The sequence below is a fragment of the Rhinoraja longicauda genome, chromosome 16, assembly GCF_053455715.1.
Source record: "Rhinoraja longicauda isolate Sanriku21f chromosome 16, sRhiLon1.1, whole genome shotgun sequence".
NCBI lineage: Eukaryota > Metazoa > Chordata > Chondrichthyes > Rajiformes > Arhynchobatidae > Rhinoraja > Rhinoraja longicauda.
Window position 1 is genome coordinate 19,452,500 of NC_135968.1, and position 13,445 is coordinate 19,465,944.

Here is a 13,445-nt window from a genome sequence, read left to right on the forward strand (position 1 = left end):
GAGAGAGGGAAAGCAAGGGTTACTTGAAGTTAGAGAAGTCAATATTCATACCGATGTGGTGTAAGCTGCCCAAGAAAAATATGAGGTGATGCTCCTCCAATTTGTTTTGGGCCTTACTCTGACAGTGGAGGAGGCCCAATATGGGAAGGGGAAGGGGAGTTAAAGTGTTTAGCAACCGGGAGATCAGGTAGGTTGAGGCGGACTGAGTGGAGGTGTTCAGCGAAACGATCGCCAAGCCTGCGCTTGGTCTTGCCGATATTTCTGAGTCCACACCTGGAACAGCGGATACTACTACAGTAGTAATATACTGTGAAGAGCTTTGTTTTACATACTGCCCAATCAGATCAGATAATACTATACATAAATACAAACAAATCAAACTCAAGTACAATAGGTAGAGCAAAGGAGAAGACACAGAATGCAGAATATACAGGCTCATGCTCACCATTGTAGCACATCAGTTCCATAGACAAAGTCCAATGTCCAATGGGGTAGAGGTGAATTGGACAGTACCCCAGCTTATGGAAGGACCATTTAGAAGCTTGATAACAGAGGGGAAGAAAAGACACAAAATGCTGGTGTAACTCTGGGTTAGGCAGCATCCCTGGAGAACATGGGTAGGTGACATTTTGGGTCAGGACCCTTCAGACCTGGAACATCGCCTATTCATGTCTCCACAGATGCTGCCTGACCCGCTGAGTTACTCCAGCATTTTATTTATTTCCTTCGTAAACCAGAATCTACAACAGAGTGGAAGAAGCTGTTCCTGAGTCTGGCGGTGCACACTCTCGAGGTTCTGTGCTTTCTAACGGATGGGAGCAGGGCGAAGGAATGACTGTGGTGGGACAAGTCTTTGATTATGCTGGCTTTTTTTGCCAAGTGTGAAGTGTAGATGGAGTTAATGGTGGGGAATCCGGTCTTGTGTGATGAACTGGGCTACATCTACAACTCTGCAATTTCTTATGGTCTTGGGCAAAGCCTTTCCCGAACCAAGGTGTGATGTAACCCAAACATACTGATTGTGAGGTTAATTGAAACTGTTAGTTCATAAGTTGTTAGGAGTAGAAGTAGGCCATTTGGTCCATCACTTACCCCCCTCCCCCCCCCCCCCCCCCTCCCAAGCTAAGTAGGTGGTAAGAGAATCGGAGTGAAACTGATGGGTGAATGTGTGAGAATAGGTTGTAAGGAGTGAAGTTGGGAATGGGAATGTTCTGAGAGCTGGCATGGACTTGATGGGCTGGATTTTTGCCTCCTATATATTAATGACATATAAAAATCTAAGATGGATATTGAAGTATTGGCAATCTTTTCAAACTGATGAGATTCAGCTCCAACTCTCTTTTCCAGGATTATTGTGCTACCAAATGGACAACCTTAAAAGAACGATTTGACCGCAACCTGTTTTCATCTCATGCAGACCTTAACAGATTAAAGTAAGTGTTCCAGGGACAAACCATGAGCAGCAAATCCATGAGCTGAAGCAGAGGCTTCAACCTAGATTAGTTTAGAGATACGGCACGGAAACAGGCCCTTCGGCCCACCGAGTCCACGCTGACCAGCGATCACCCCGGACACTAACACTATCCTACACACATTAGGGACAATTTACAATTTTACCAAGCCAATTAACCTATAAACCTGTAGTGTATTTGGAGTGTGGGAGGGAAACGGAGCATCCGGAGAAAACCCACGCAGGTCACAGGGAGAACGTACAGACAGCACCTGGAGTCAGGATTGAACCCAGGTGTCTGGCGTTGAAAGGCAGCAACTCTACCGCTGCCCAAGCATGTCGCACCCAGATCCAAGTAGATTGTCAAAGATCTTCATATGCGGACCAGTGCAATGTAGTTTGAAATATTACATAAAGTCACCTTGTATGATATAGCTATGCCGACAGTCTTTTACAGTACTTGGGCATTGGATTAAGAACATAAGAAACAGAAGCAGAATTAGGCCATTTGCCACTTCTAGCCATTGCATTCATCAATATGATATACAGAGACGGAGCACAGGAACAATCTCTTGCCCCCCACCCTACCCCTATGATTGTGTAGACCATCAAGGACCCATCCCATCTTGATATTCTCCCCACATTCACATTATGTCTCCTCAGATCCTACAACTCTCTAGCGCACAAAGTGACTTCACTTGGATGGCCAGTTAACCTACCAGCTCTCAATGCCTTTGTATGTGGGAAGGATCCAGAGCACCTGGACGAAACATAGGGGGAGACGGTGCAAGTCCCACAGCACTGGAGGTCCCCATTGGACCTGGGTCACTAGAATTACACAGCTGTGGCTGTATTAACTGCACCACTCTGCCTCCCCATTTCTGATCTTCCACTTCAGCACCATTTTTCCTGTTTCATTGCCCTATCCCTTGATCGCCTTAATATTCAGGAATTTTGAGTTAGAACGAACTTGATCACCATGTACAGATCTTTACCAAAAACAGACATCACAACATTGCCAACCAAGAAACAAACAAGGGACTGCAGATGCTGGTTTACAAAAAACAAAGACACAAAGTGCTGCAGGAACTCAGCAGGTCCTGGAGAACATGGATAGGTAATGTTTCAGGTCGGGACTCTTCTCTAGACTGCTCAAAATCCAAAATAAAATGCTGAAAACTCTTCCAACAGGTTAATGGTCATCTGTGGAAAGAGAAGCAGAGTTAATGTTCCAGTCCAAGAACTTTCTGACAAAGTGTCGAAAGGATCTTTGACTGAAAGGTCGATACTCACTCTCCTTCCACAGAGGTTGTCTAACTTGTTGAATGTTCCCAGTGTGGAACACAAAGTGCTGGAGTGACTCAGCTGGTCAGGCAGCAACTCTGGAGGATAGTAAGGGTGTCAAGGGTTATGGGGAGAAGGGGGTTTAGAGGGAAAGATAGGTCAGCCATGATTGAATGGCAGAATAATAATAATAATAATAATAATGCATTACATTTATATAGCGCTTTTCAAACACTCAAAGACGCTTTACAGGGATTTATAGAACATAGAGAAGTGAATAAATAGATAAATAAGTAAACAAACAGAGAAAGGAGACAGAAGGTGAGGTGACCTTCAGTGGTTGAATAGACTCGATAGGCCCAATGACCTAATTCTCCTATGACTTATGAACATATGACACTGGAGGATATTTTGGGTCGGGACCCTATGTGTTCTATGTTAGACTCCAACATTTGCAGTTCCTTGTGCCTGCAATATTCAAATCATTTGTTTTTATTTTTCATCACAAGATTGCCAAACTGGACTTGTGAAATTCAAGGCGCAAGGGTGGCACGGTGATGCAGCGGTAGAGTTGCTGCCTTACAGTGCCAAAGACCATGGGTCGATCGTGACTGTACAGAGTGCTGACTGTATGGAGTTTGTACGTTTTCCCTGCATATGAGCACGTGGGTTTTCTCCTGGTGCTCCAGTTTATCCCACACTCCAAAGAAATACAGGTTTGTCGGTTAATTGGCTTCGGTAAAGTTGTCTCTAGTGTGTAGGATAGTGCTGGTGTATGGGGTGACTGCTTGTCGGCGTAGACTCGGTGAGCTGAAGGGCTTGTTTCCACGCTGTATCTCTAAAGTACGAAAGTAAATTCTCTCCCTAAACCTTTATCCTATCCTTCTTCAGCGATGCTGCGTATAATCTGCCTCTGACCAGGTTTTGTCCCAATATCTTGGCGTCTCATTATTAAACTTTGTTTATAAGGCTGCTTTGAAATGTTTTGAGACTATTCATTGCGATTGAATGCAAATTGTAGATTGAGGCCGCTGTGGATTATTGTGACAATTGTCCTCTGACCTTGCAGGTATCAGTGTTTTAAGTCTGCATGGGTGTATGAGGTACTGCACAGTGGTTTCGACTTTCCAGCTGACTATTCCAACTTGAAGACAATCAAGTTGGTCAATGACAAGGAAATACAGTGGACGCTGGGAGCAATTCTTTACAAGACCCGTTTCTTACCTCTGCGGTATGTAGCCTCATTGTGTGAACAAAAGAATTCTTGGCGAAATGCAGTGGGATGGCTTAGGTTTAGGTTTATTATTGTCACATACACTGAGGTACAGTGAAAAGGCTTTGTATTGCATGGTATCCAAACAGATCAGATATGCCATACATAGATACAATCACTTCAAACTCAAGTACAATTTCTTGGAGTGCGTTAGAGTGGGGGGGGGGGGGATCTTATAGAGGTGTAGAAGATCACAAATGGGACTTTGAGAAATCTGTATTTGAGAGGTAGGGTAAATGCACAGTCTTTTACCCAAAGTAGGGGAATCAAAAACCAGAGAACGTAGGTTTAAGGTGAGAGGGGAAAGATTTAATAGTAACCTTAGGGGCAAGTTTGTTTGACAGAAAGGGTGGTAGGTATATGGAATGAGTGGCCAGAGGAGGTAATTGAGTAGGCACTATCACATTGTTTAAGAAACATTTAGACAGATACATGGATAGGTTAGGTTCAAAGGGACATGGGGCAAACACAAGGGACTAGTGTAGATGGAGCATGTTGGTCAGCGTGGGAAAATTGGGCCGAATACAATAGATAAGATATTGGACTGTGTCTAAGGAACTGATGCACTACAAGGCTGAGAATTATATTCTGCATCTTCCTCTTTGATACGCAATCTCAGCCTTGTAGTACATCAGTTCCTTTGATACAGTCCAATGTCCTCGGACATAGAGGTGATTCGAACAGTACCCTCGCTTATGGAAGGACCATTAAAAGACCATTAAAAGCTCAAATGGGACTTTGAGAAATCTGTATTTGAGAGTCAAACTGCTGTGTAGTGTGCATTCTGGGGCACAGTGGGTGGATTCTGCAATAGAAACAGCCCAAAGGATGACAGCATTCCCCTGTGTACAAGGAAAATCTGAGAGCAGGTTCCAGTAGCTGCCCAAATACTGTTTGTCACGTTGCCGTCCAAGTTGCCCTACTCCAGAAACTAATATCTCATAAATGATATCTCATCAAATGACTCACAATTGAATATCACAGCAGGCAATGGTCTTGAGTTCTGGTCGTCACATTGTCAGAAGGAACTGGTTGTGCTAAGAAGACTTGCCACTAGAGAACGGTCCTGATTGTGGTGGTGGGGTGGTGGGGGAAGCTGGAAGGGAGGTGAGGGCAGGACAAAAACTGGCAAGTGATAGGTGAATACAGGTAAGAGGGGCTTTGATAGAATGATACGGTCCTAATGCAGGTAAATAGAATTGGTGAGATGAGCATAAAGGTTGGCGCAGATAATGGGTCTCTTCTGTGTAATACAAGTCTGACTATAGACAAAATCTACTCCATTCTGTATGGGATGGATGTATACATGAAATATATTCATTATTTTTTATTTATTATTCCCTTTCCCCAACGACCTTTGCTCCACCAACATCGGCAGGGATCTGCGAAAAGACGCCATCAAAACAAGTCATTCCAGCTGGCTGCGAGTATCGTTCGTCTATAACCACTACCTGTTCTTTGCCTGTTTCTTCGTGGTCCTACTGGCCATCATCCTGTATGTGCTGAGGCTCCGACGCATTCACAAGAGGGCACAGCAGGAGCTGCAGTGGTTGCAAGAGGCCGAGCCATTGACTGAAGGGACATGACCAGCCCAGGCGAGATGCAGCAAACCTTTCAGAACGGAAAACGGATGCCCCTGAATCACGCATTGGAAGGAACTGCAGATGCTGGTTTGCACTTCGCGTTCAGAGAACCTGAAGAAGGGTTCCGACCCAAAACATCACCTATTTTTCTCCAGAGATGCTGCCTGACCCGCTGAGTTACTCTGGCATTTTGTGTCTCTCCCCAGAATCATGCGTTGGCTTTTGTTTGATTGAGAAACACTTCAGCATCATCTTTGCCAATTTCAAGACCAAATCGCAAGTGAACTACGGTTTATGTTCAGTGCTTGGATGTTCAGGTCTTTGAGATGTATTAGGTATTTATGTTCATTCTAAAGTTTGCAACTCCTGTTGGATGACCTGTTCTCATGATCTCTTTGAATTTGGAACCAGTAGCAATGCAATAAGCATCTCTATTTTCATGTATCACATGCATTTGAGGTGCTAAGTTATATATGTGTTCTGTACAGATTAATTGGGCACGATTTGTGGTCCTTCCGTGTTTTCTTCCAATATGCATAATGTGATGGGACAGTGATGAATGTAATTTGGCAAATAGTGATTTTTTTGTTTTTGACATTCATTTCCATTCTTAAACTCAAAGATATTCACCCAGTGCATCCTAAGTATGGTGGGAAAGTGACATCTAACAAAATATATGCTTAACTCAAGCTTGAATCCATAAGTCTGAAGGAGTATGAAAAAGGGTCCTCACCCGAAACTTTGCCTATCCATGTCCACCAAAGATTCTGAGTGAACCCAGAATTTTGTGTTCTCTGCAAGATTCCAGCATCTGCAGTTCCTTGTGTCTCCATTGAACCCACTATCTTCTAATACAATGGACATTCCTACCAGCTGAGCCAAACTCTCATTCCAAAGTTACCTCAGGTCAAGTCTCTATAAGTGTGAGGCTCCAATGCAAAAACCACTGTGCGGATAAAATCAAGGAAATCCACAGATGCGTTCCATTGCTGGGATTGGTGAACCGCAAGCCTTATCCACTGAACTGTCCTGTGCATGGTCTGAGGGAATGCAAAACAAAAGACTAAATTGTGAAAGATGATCCAAACCTACCGATGCACATTCAAGAATCCACCAGAATTGGTGACAACCAAAATAAATATTTCCATGGAAAGACATAAAATGCTGGAGTAACTCAGTGAGTCAGGCAGTATCTCTGGAGAACATGGACAGGTGATGTTTCGGGTCAGGACCCTTCCTGATAAGTGACATTTCAGGTCATGTTGTTAGAGTTCAGTTTGCGCTTAGAGACAACAAAACACATTAGTCAACTCAGATACAACACCAGTCTTCATTACGCATGCGGGGGTGGGAGAGTGATCACCAATATCAGTCTGAAGAAGGATGTCGACCCATTCCTTCTCTCCTGAGATGCTGCCTGACCCGCTGAGTTACTGCAGCATTTTGTGTCTACCAGTATGCTTATATACTAGCAGTCCCTCATGGCCCCACTCAAAAATACAGCATTTTACAATTTCTTATGTACTGTTCAAGTCACATAATTGTCTTAGTCACTCTTCCAAAAAGCAACTCCCAAGAAGCACCTCCTAAGAAACAACTCCTGTTATCCTACAGATAGCTTATTCCAGTAATTGATATGTTCAGTGGTTTTTCCAAGGGTTACAAGTTTCAGTTATCAGTCACATCATCATATCATATCATATCATATATATACAGCCGGAAACAGGCCTTTTTGGCCCACCAAGTCCGTGCCGCCCAGCAATCCCCGTACATTAACACTATCCTACACCCACTAGGGACAATTTTTACCTTTACCCAGCCAATTAACCTACAAACCTGTACGTCTTTGGAGTGTGGGAGGAAACAGAAGATCTCTCTTTACAGCGAATGCAGCGCCGGAGACTCAGGTTCGATCCTGACTACGGGTGCTGCACTGTAAGGAGTTTGTACGTTCTCCCCATGACCTGCGTGGGTTTTCTCCGAGATCTTCGGTTTCCTCCCACACTCCAAAGACGTACAGGTTTGTAGGTTAATCGCTGGGCGGCACGGACTTGGTGGGCCGAAAAGGCCTGTTTCCGGCTGTATATATATGATATGATATGATATGATGATGTCAAGTCAAGTCAAGTCAATTTTATTTGTATAGCACATTTAAAAACAACCCACGTTGACCAAAGTGCTGTACATCTGATTAGGAAAAAAAAGAAACATACAGTGGTGACTGATAACTGAAACTTGTAACCCTTGGAAAAACCACTGAACATATCAATTACTGGAATAAGCTATCTGTAGGACAACAGGAGTTGTTTCTTAGGAGTGGCTTCTTGGGAGTTGCTTCTTGGAAGAGTGACTAAGGCTATTATGTGACTTGAACAGTATATAAGAAATTGTAAAATGCTGTATTTTTGAGTGGGGCCATGAGGGACTGCTAGTGTATAAGCATACTGGTAGACACAAAATGCTGCAGTAACTCGGCGGGTCAGGCAGCATCTCAGGAGAGAAGGAATGGGTCGACATCCTTCTTCAGACTGATACCGGTGATCACCTTGAGCCATTAGTATTTCTCCACTCAACAATATAGAACCTACATAAGCACACAAGCAGGTTTAATAGAAAATAGGTGCAGGAGCCAGCACCGCCATTCAATGTTCTAAATAGCCTACCCCTTATTCTTAAACTGTGGCCCCTTGTTCTGGACTCCCCCAACATTGGGAACATGTTTCCTGCCTCTAACGTGTCCAACCCCTTAATAATCTTATGTTTCGATAAGATACCCTCTCATCCTTCTAAATTCCAGTGCATACAAGCCTAGTCGCTCCAGTCTTTCAACATATGACAGTGTCGCCATTCCGGGAATTAACCTAGTAAACCTACGCTGCTGCCAAAGACCAAAACTGCACACAGTACTCCAGGTGCGGTCTCACTAGGGCCCTGTACAACTGCAGAAGGACCTCTTTGCTCTTATACTCAACTCCTCTTGTTATGAAAGCCAACATTCCATTGGCTTTCTTCACTGCCTGCTGTACCTGCATGCTTCCTTTCAGTGACTGATGCACTAGGACACCCAGATCTCGTTGTACGTCCCCCTTTTCCTAACTTGACACCATTCAGATAATACTCTGCCTTTCTATTCTTACCACCAAAGTGGATAACCTCACACTTATCCACATTAAACTGCATCTGCCATGCATCCGCCTACTCGCACAACCTGTCCAAGTCACCCTGCAATCTCATAGCATCTTCCTCACAGTTCACACTACCACCCAGCTTTGTATCATCTGCAAATTTGCTAATGGTACTTTTAATCCCTTCATCCAAGTCATTAATGTATATTGTAAATAGCTGCGGTCCCAGCACCGAGCCTTGCGGTACCCCACTAGTCAATGCCTGCCATTCTGAAAGGGACCCATTTATCCCCACTCTTTGCTTTCTGTCTGTCAACCAATTTTCTATCCATGTCAGTACCCTACCTACAATACCATGTGCTCTAATTTTGCCCACTAATCTATGTGGAACCTTGTCGAAGGCTTTCTGAAAGTCGAGGTACACCACATCCACTGGCTCTCCCCTGTTAATTTTCCTAGTTACATCCTCAAAGAATTCCAGATTAGTCAAGCATGATTTCCCCTTCATAAATCCAGATAATGGTCAAGTGTCCCATCATGACTAGTCATATTCCCTATCCTTGTTGCTTGGTATCAGTTCCCTGTCCCTCATATCAGTTCAGTCCCCTGTTCTTCTATCTTCGTTTTTCTCCTTTGTAGTTAAACGGCACCCTCTGTTAGTCCTGGGCTTGCAACTTAAGATAAACCAAACAAATTTCTACAGCATGAAATCTAAATACACCATATTTCATCATCCATCTCCCTTGTCACATACGCATTAACCCTTGGATTCCCTTCCTCCTTTGCAGTGTCCCTCTCGACCCGAAACATTGCCTATCCATGTTCTCCAGAGATGCTGCCTGACCCGCTGAGTTACTCCAGCATTTTGCATTATTCCTTGGTAAACCATCATCCGCAGTTCCTTGTTTCTTCTTATGTTTACGTGGATCGCTTGAAATATTTCCAGCTGATGTTTTAAATTCCAACCAAGTTTTCATTTCATGTGTCAACCTGTTAGGTGGTCAGAGTAAAGTCTCAGCATCATGTCAAGTATCTCCATTCCAAGCAGAGCATGCTGCATTTATAATGCTGGACTGTCTCTGTTTTGACATGCACTGCCCAAAGTTTCCAAATGATTGTCCTACCTCTGATGATATTTGCACCTATTTAAAAATCTATGAACACCTGCCATGTTACACCTGGAAGTGTGTTTGGTATTGTGTTCAACGATGTATATCATTCTCTTCCATCTTGTATTAACTTCTCTCTTGGTCTTGATTTACAGCAGAATTTATTTAATGAAGTATATTGTGCAGCATTTTAAAAGAAATAAAGATCTAGATTAACATTTTATTGATGTTGGCCCTGTTCGGCACTTATCAAGTGGTTGCACATGGCAGGCACTGGGACCTCAGAGTTAGAAGAAGTGTGCATAAACCGAAAAGAAGTCATTGTTTTTGGCTCATTTTACCAATTTCCTCTTGGGGTGACCTTTTACACTTGTGAAATGCTACAAACCAACTCTTGCCATTTTTGGGCCAGATTTGGACATCTCAGCATTGGCAGCACCAAGTCTACAAAGGCAGGTTGTGTTGTCGTCCCAATGGTTCAATGGTTTCTTTATTGTTACGTGACCAGATACAGTGAAATACATATTTTTGCATGCAGCTCAGCAAAACTATCCCTGTACATCAGCAGAATCGCCTTGGTCTGTACAAGATGCACAAAACAGCACACTGAGTCCATATGCAAGAGACGCCATTTTGGCAGTCTCAGCTGCAGCTGGCTACAAAACCCAGTGCCAGTACCATTACATTATCAAACACGGAACTTGAAAGCAAAATCCCATGGCAGATCTTTTCCCAAAACATTTCTTACAAGGAAGCAAGAATAGATCTGCACCAAATGATTTTTGTGCTCCAGACTGTTGATTAATTTTGGATTATAGCTGAAGAGATGGCCGGCCCACTGAGAAGGACTTGTACTATGGCAGGTTTATGAGATTAGCTCCAGAGAGAGGTTGGACAGACTTGGATTGTTTTCTCTGGATTGCCAGATGTGGAAGGGAAACCTAATGGAGGTATATTGGGGTGGCACGGTTGCTGACTTACAGTGCCAGAGACCCAGGTTCCATCCTGACTATGGATGCTGTCTGTACGGAGTTTGTACATTCTCCCTGTGACCAGGTGTTCCTGTTTCCTCTCACACTCCAAGACGTACAGGTCTGTTGGTTAATCAGCTTGGTATAATTCTCAATTGTCCCTAGTGTGTGTAGGGTAGTGTTAGAGTGCAGGGGATCGCTGGTCGGCATGGACTCGGTAGGCGCTGCATCTCTAAACTAAACTGTACAACATTATGAGAGGCATTGATAGGGTAGACAATCAGAACCTTTTTTCCCCCCAGGATAGAAACATCAAACACTACATTGCATAGCTTTAAGGTGAAAGAGCCAAAATGTAAAGGAGATGTGTGAGGCATGTTTCTTACACAAAGGGTGGTGAGTGCCTGGAATCTGTTGTCAGTCGTAAGGGCAGATACAACAGTGACATTTCAGAAACATTTGGATAGGCACATGGAATGGAGGAAGATGGATTATGTGCACACAGATAAGAATTAATCTTGGCATCATGTTCGGCAGACATTGTGGGCCACAGGTCCTGTTCCTACCCTAAGAAGCATCCTGACCTGAAATGTCACCTATCCATTTTCTCCATAGATGCTGTCTGACCTGCTGAGTAACTCCAGCACTTTGAGTATTTTGGGTATAAGCAAGCATCTGCAGTTCCTTGTATTGCTTTTCTGCGCTGTGCTGTTCAATGAAATGTGCCCCGGTTCAAGGCAGAAGCTCAAACATCAACAGGGATGCCAATAAATGCTGGAATCGGTATTGCAACAATCATCCACAAAAAAACAATTACAGAATCTAATTTTGCTTCCAGTGGCGGTCGTACACTACACCCAGGTATCTACAACTTAGGGGGACCCACCACGCACAGGTATCTCCAGTGTAGCTGGTCCCATACACCCAGGCGGCTCCAATGGAGGTAGTTACTCCATACCCAGGCATGTCAAACGTAGCTAGTCACACACCATCCAGGCACCTCCAACCTAGGAGGTCCCACCACACCCAGGCATCTCCTGCACGAGGTGGTCCACCACACCCAGGTATCTCCAACGTAGGAAGTCCCACCACACCATCTACAGAGTAGCTGACCACTCCACATGCAGGCATCTCCAACCTAGGAGGTCCCACCACACCCTGGCATCTAGCTGACGACTCCACACCCAGTTATCTCCAGAGTAGCTGGTCACTCCACACCCAGGTATCTCCAGAGAAGCTGGCCACTCCGCACCCGGGCATCTCCAGAGTAGCTGGTCACTCAATCCACACTCAGGTATCTCCAGCGTAGATGGTCCCACCACACCCAAGCATCTCCAACTTAGGACGTCCCACCGCTTCACACCACACTCAGTCATCTCCAAGGTTTGTGATCACACTACCTTGTCTTCTCCAGCTACATGGTAAAACCCTGGCACCTCTTGCATGGGTCATCACAACGCACATTGCCGCACTGGTGGGTAAGGCAAAGCAGCGCCTTTACCACCTTAGACAGCTGAGGAAATTCAGAGTGTCTCTGAGGATCCTTCATTGCTTCTACTCTGGGGCGGTAGAGAGCATCCTGTCCGGCAACATGACAGTCTGGTTTGGGAACAGCTCTGCCCAGGACAGGATGGCCCTGCAGAGAGTAGTGCGTTCGGCAGAACACACCATGGGAACGACACTCATCCCCCTGCAGGACCTATACATCAGGAGGTGCAGATCCAGAGCAAGTAAGATTATGAGGGACCACTGCCAACCCAGTAACGGACTGTTCCAGCTGCTACAGTCAGACAAACGCCTCCGTGAAAACGGAGAGGATGAGACGGAGTTTCTTCCCACAGGCCATCAGGACTGTCAACTTTTATAACTCCAGAGACTAAAGTTTTGTCTACACTATAGTAACTTATTAACTTTATTTATATGCTGTAACTGTAATTCTTTTTTTTGTGCACAATCCGCAGGCATTGCCACTTTCATTTCACTGCACATCGTGTTTGTGTATGTGGCAAATAAACTTGACTTGACTTGACTTGACCAGACATTCCAACATTGATGGTCACCCCCTCCAGCTACCCATAACGTCTAAAATATCTTACTCTGTTTCGCTTTCGCTTTCGCACCCTATCTATTTCTTGGTTCCCGTTTTGCTCTCCGGAAGGTCTAAGTAGTCTCAGCAGAATCGGACCAGGGGGGAAAAGCGGCAGGAGGGGAAATTGGAAGCATGTTCAACGACGGTGAATGGTACCTAACGAACACCTACGTTGCGACCGATGGGAATATGTGAACTACCGTACCACGTCAGACAACCAGTTTCTCGAGGCAGAGGAAAGCGAGCGGGCTTGCTTCCAGCCGACACGCCTGTCCCATGTCACCACCTTTACCGGTGCCCAAGGAATCTTCTCCAGCGGCACTTTCAGCAGCAACACTCCGAAGAACATTGGAGTGGATGAATATTTCTCCTGGTGGAGTTTTGAAATAGCTGAAGATGAGAAGGCGAGAGAGAGATGCCAAAGCTTTGCGTTCAGTCAGTCAGTCCCCACCCCCCATGATTCGACCTATTATCTGCCACACTTTGTCCTGCCTCTCCCCTTTAGTGCAAGATAAAGTCCAGTAAAGTCTGATCAAATATAATCTCATCATCTCCAATGAG

General features: G+C 44.7%; 1 protein-coding gene across 4 annotated transcripts in view; it reads left to right on the plus strand.

Moving 5' to 3' along the window:
• LOC144601322 (ectonucleoside triphosphate diphosphohydrolase 4-like) overlaps positions 1-12,776 on the plus strand; it is a 48,466-nt gene extending 35,690 nt beyond the window's left edge. For 2 of the 4 annotated variants that reach the window (XM_078413364.1, XM_078413365.1), the window contains 3 exons: positions 1,348-1,433; positions 3,804-3,965; positions 5,386-7,022. In XM_078413364.1, the coding sequence (XP_078269490.1) occupies positions 1,348-1,433; positions 3,804-3,965; positions 5,386-5,593 (456 nt within the window). In that variant the 3' untranslated portion in view covers positions 5,594-7,022. Of the gene's footprint in view, positions 1-1,347; positions 1,434-3,243; positions 3,355-3,803; positions 3,966-5,385; positions 7,023-12,756 lie in introns of those variants that run through there. The other 2 variants (XR_013548291.1, XM_078413366.1) reach the window with 2 other exon arrangements.
• The last annotated feature ends 669 nt before the right edge of the window (positions 12,777-13,445 follow it).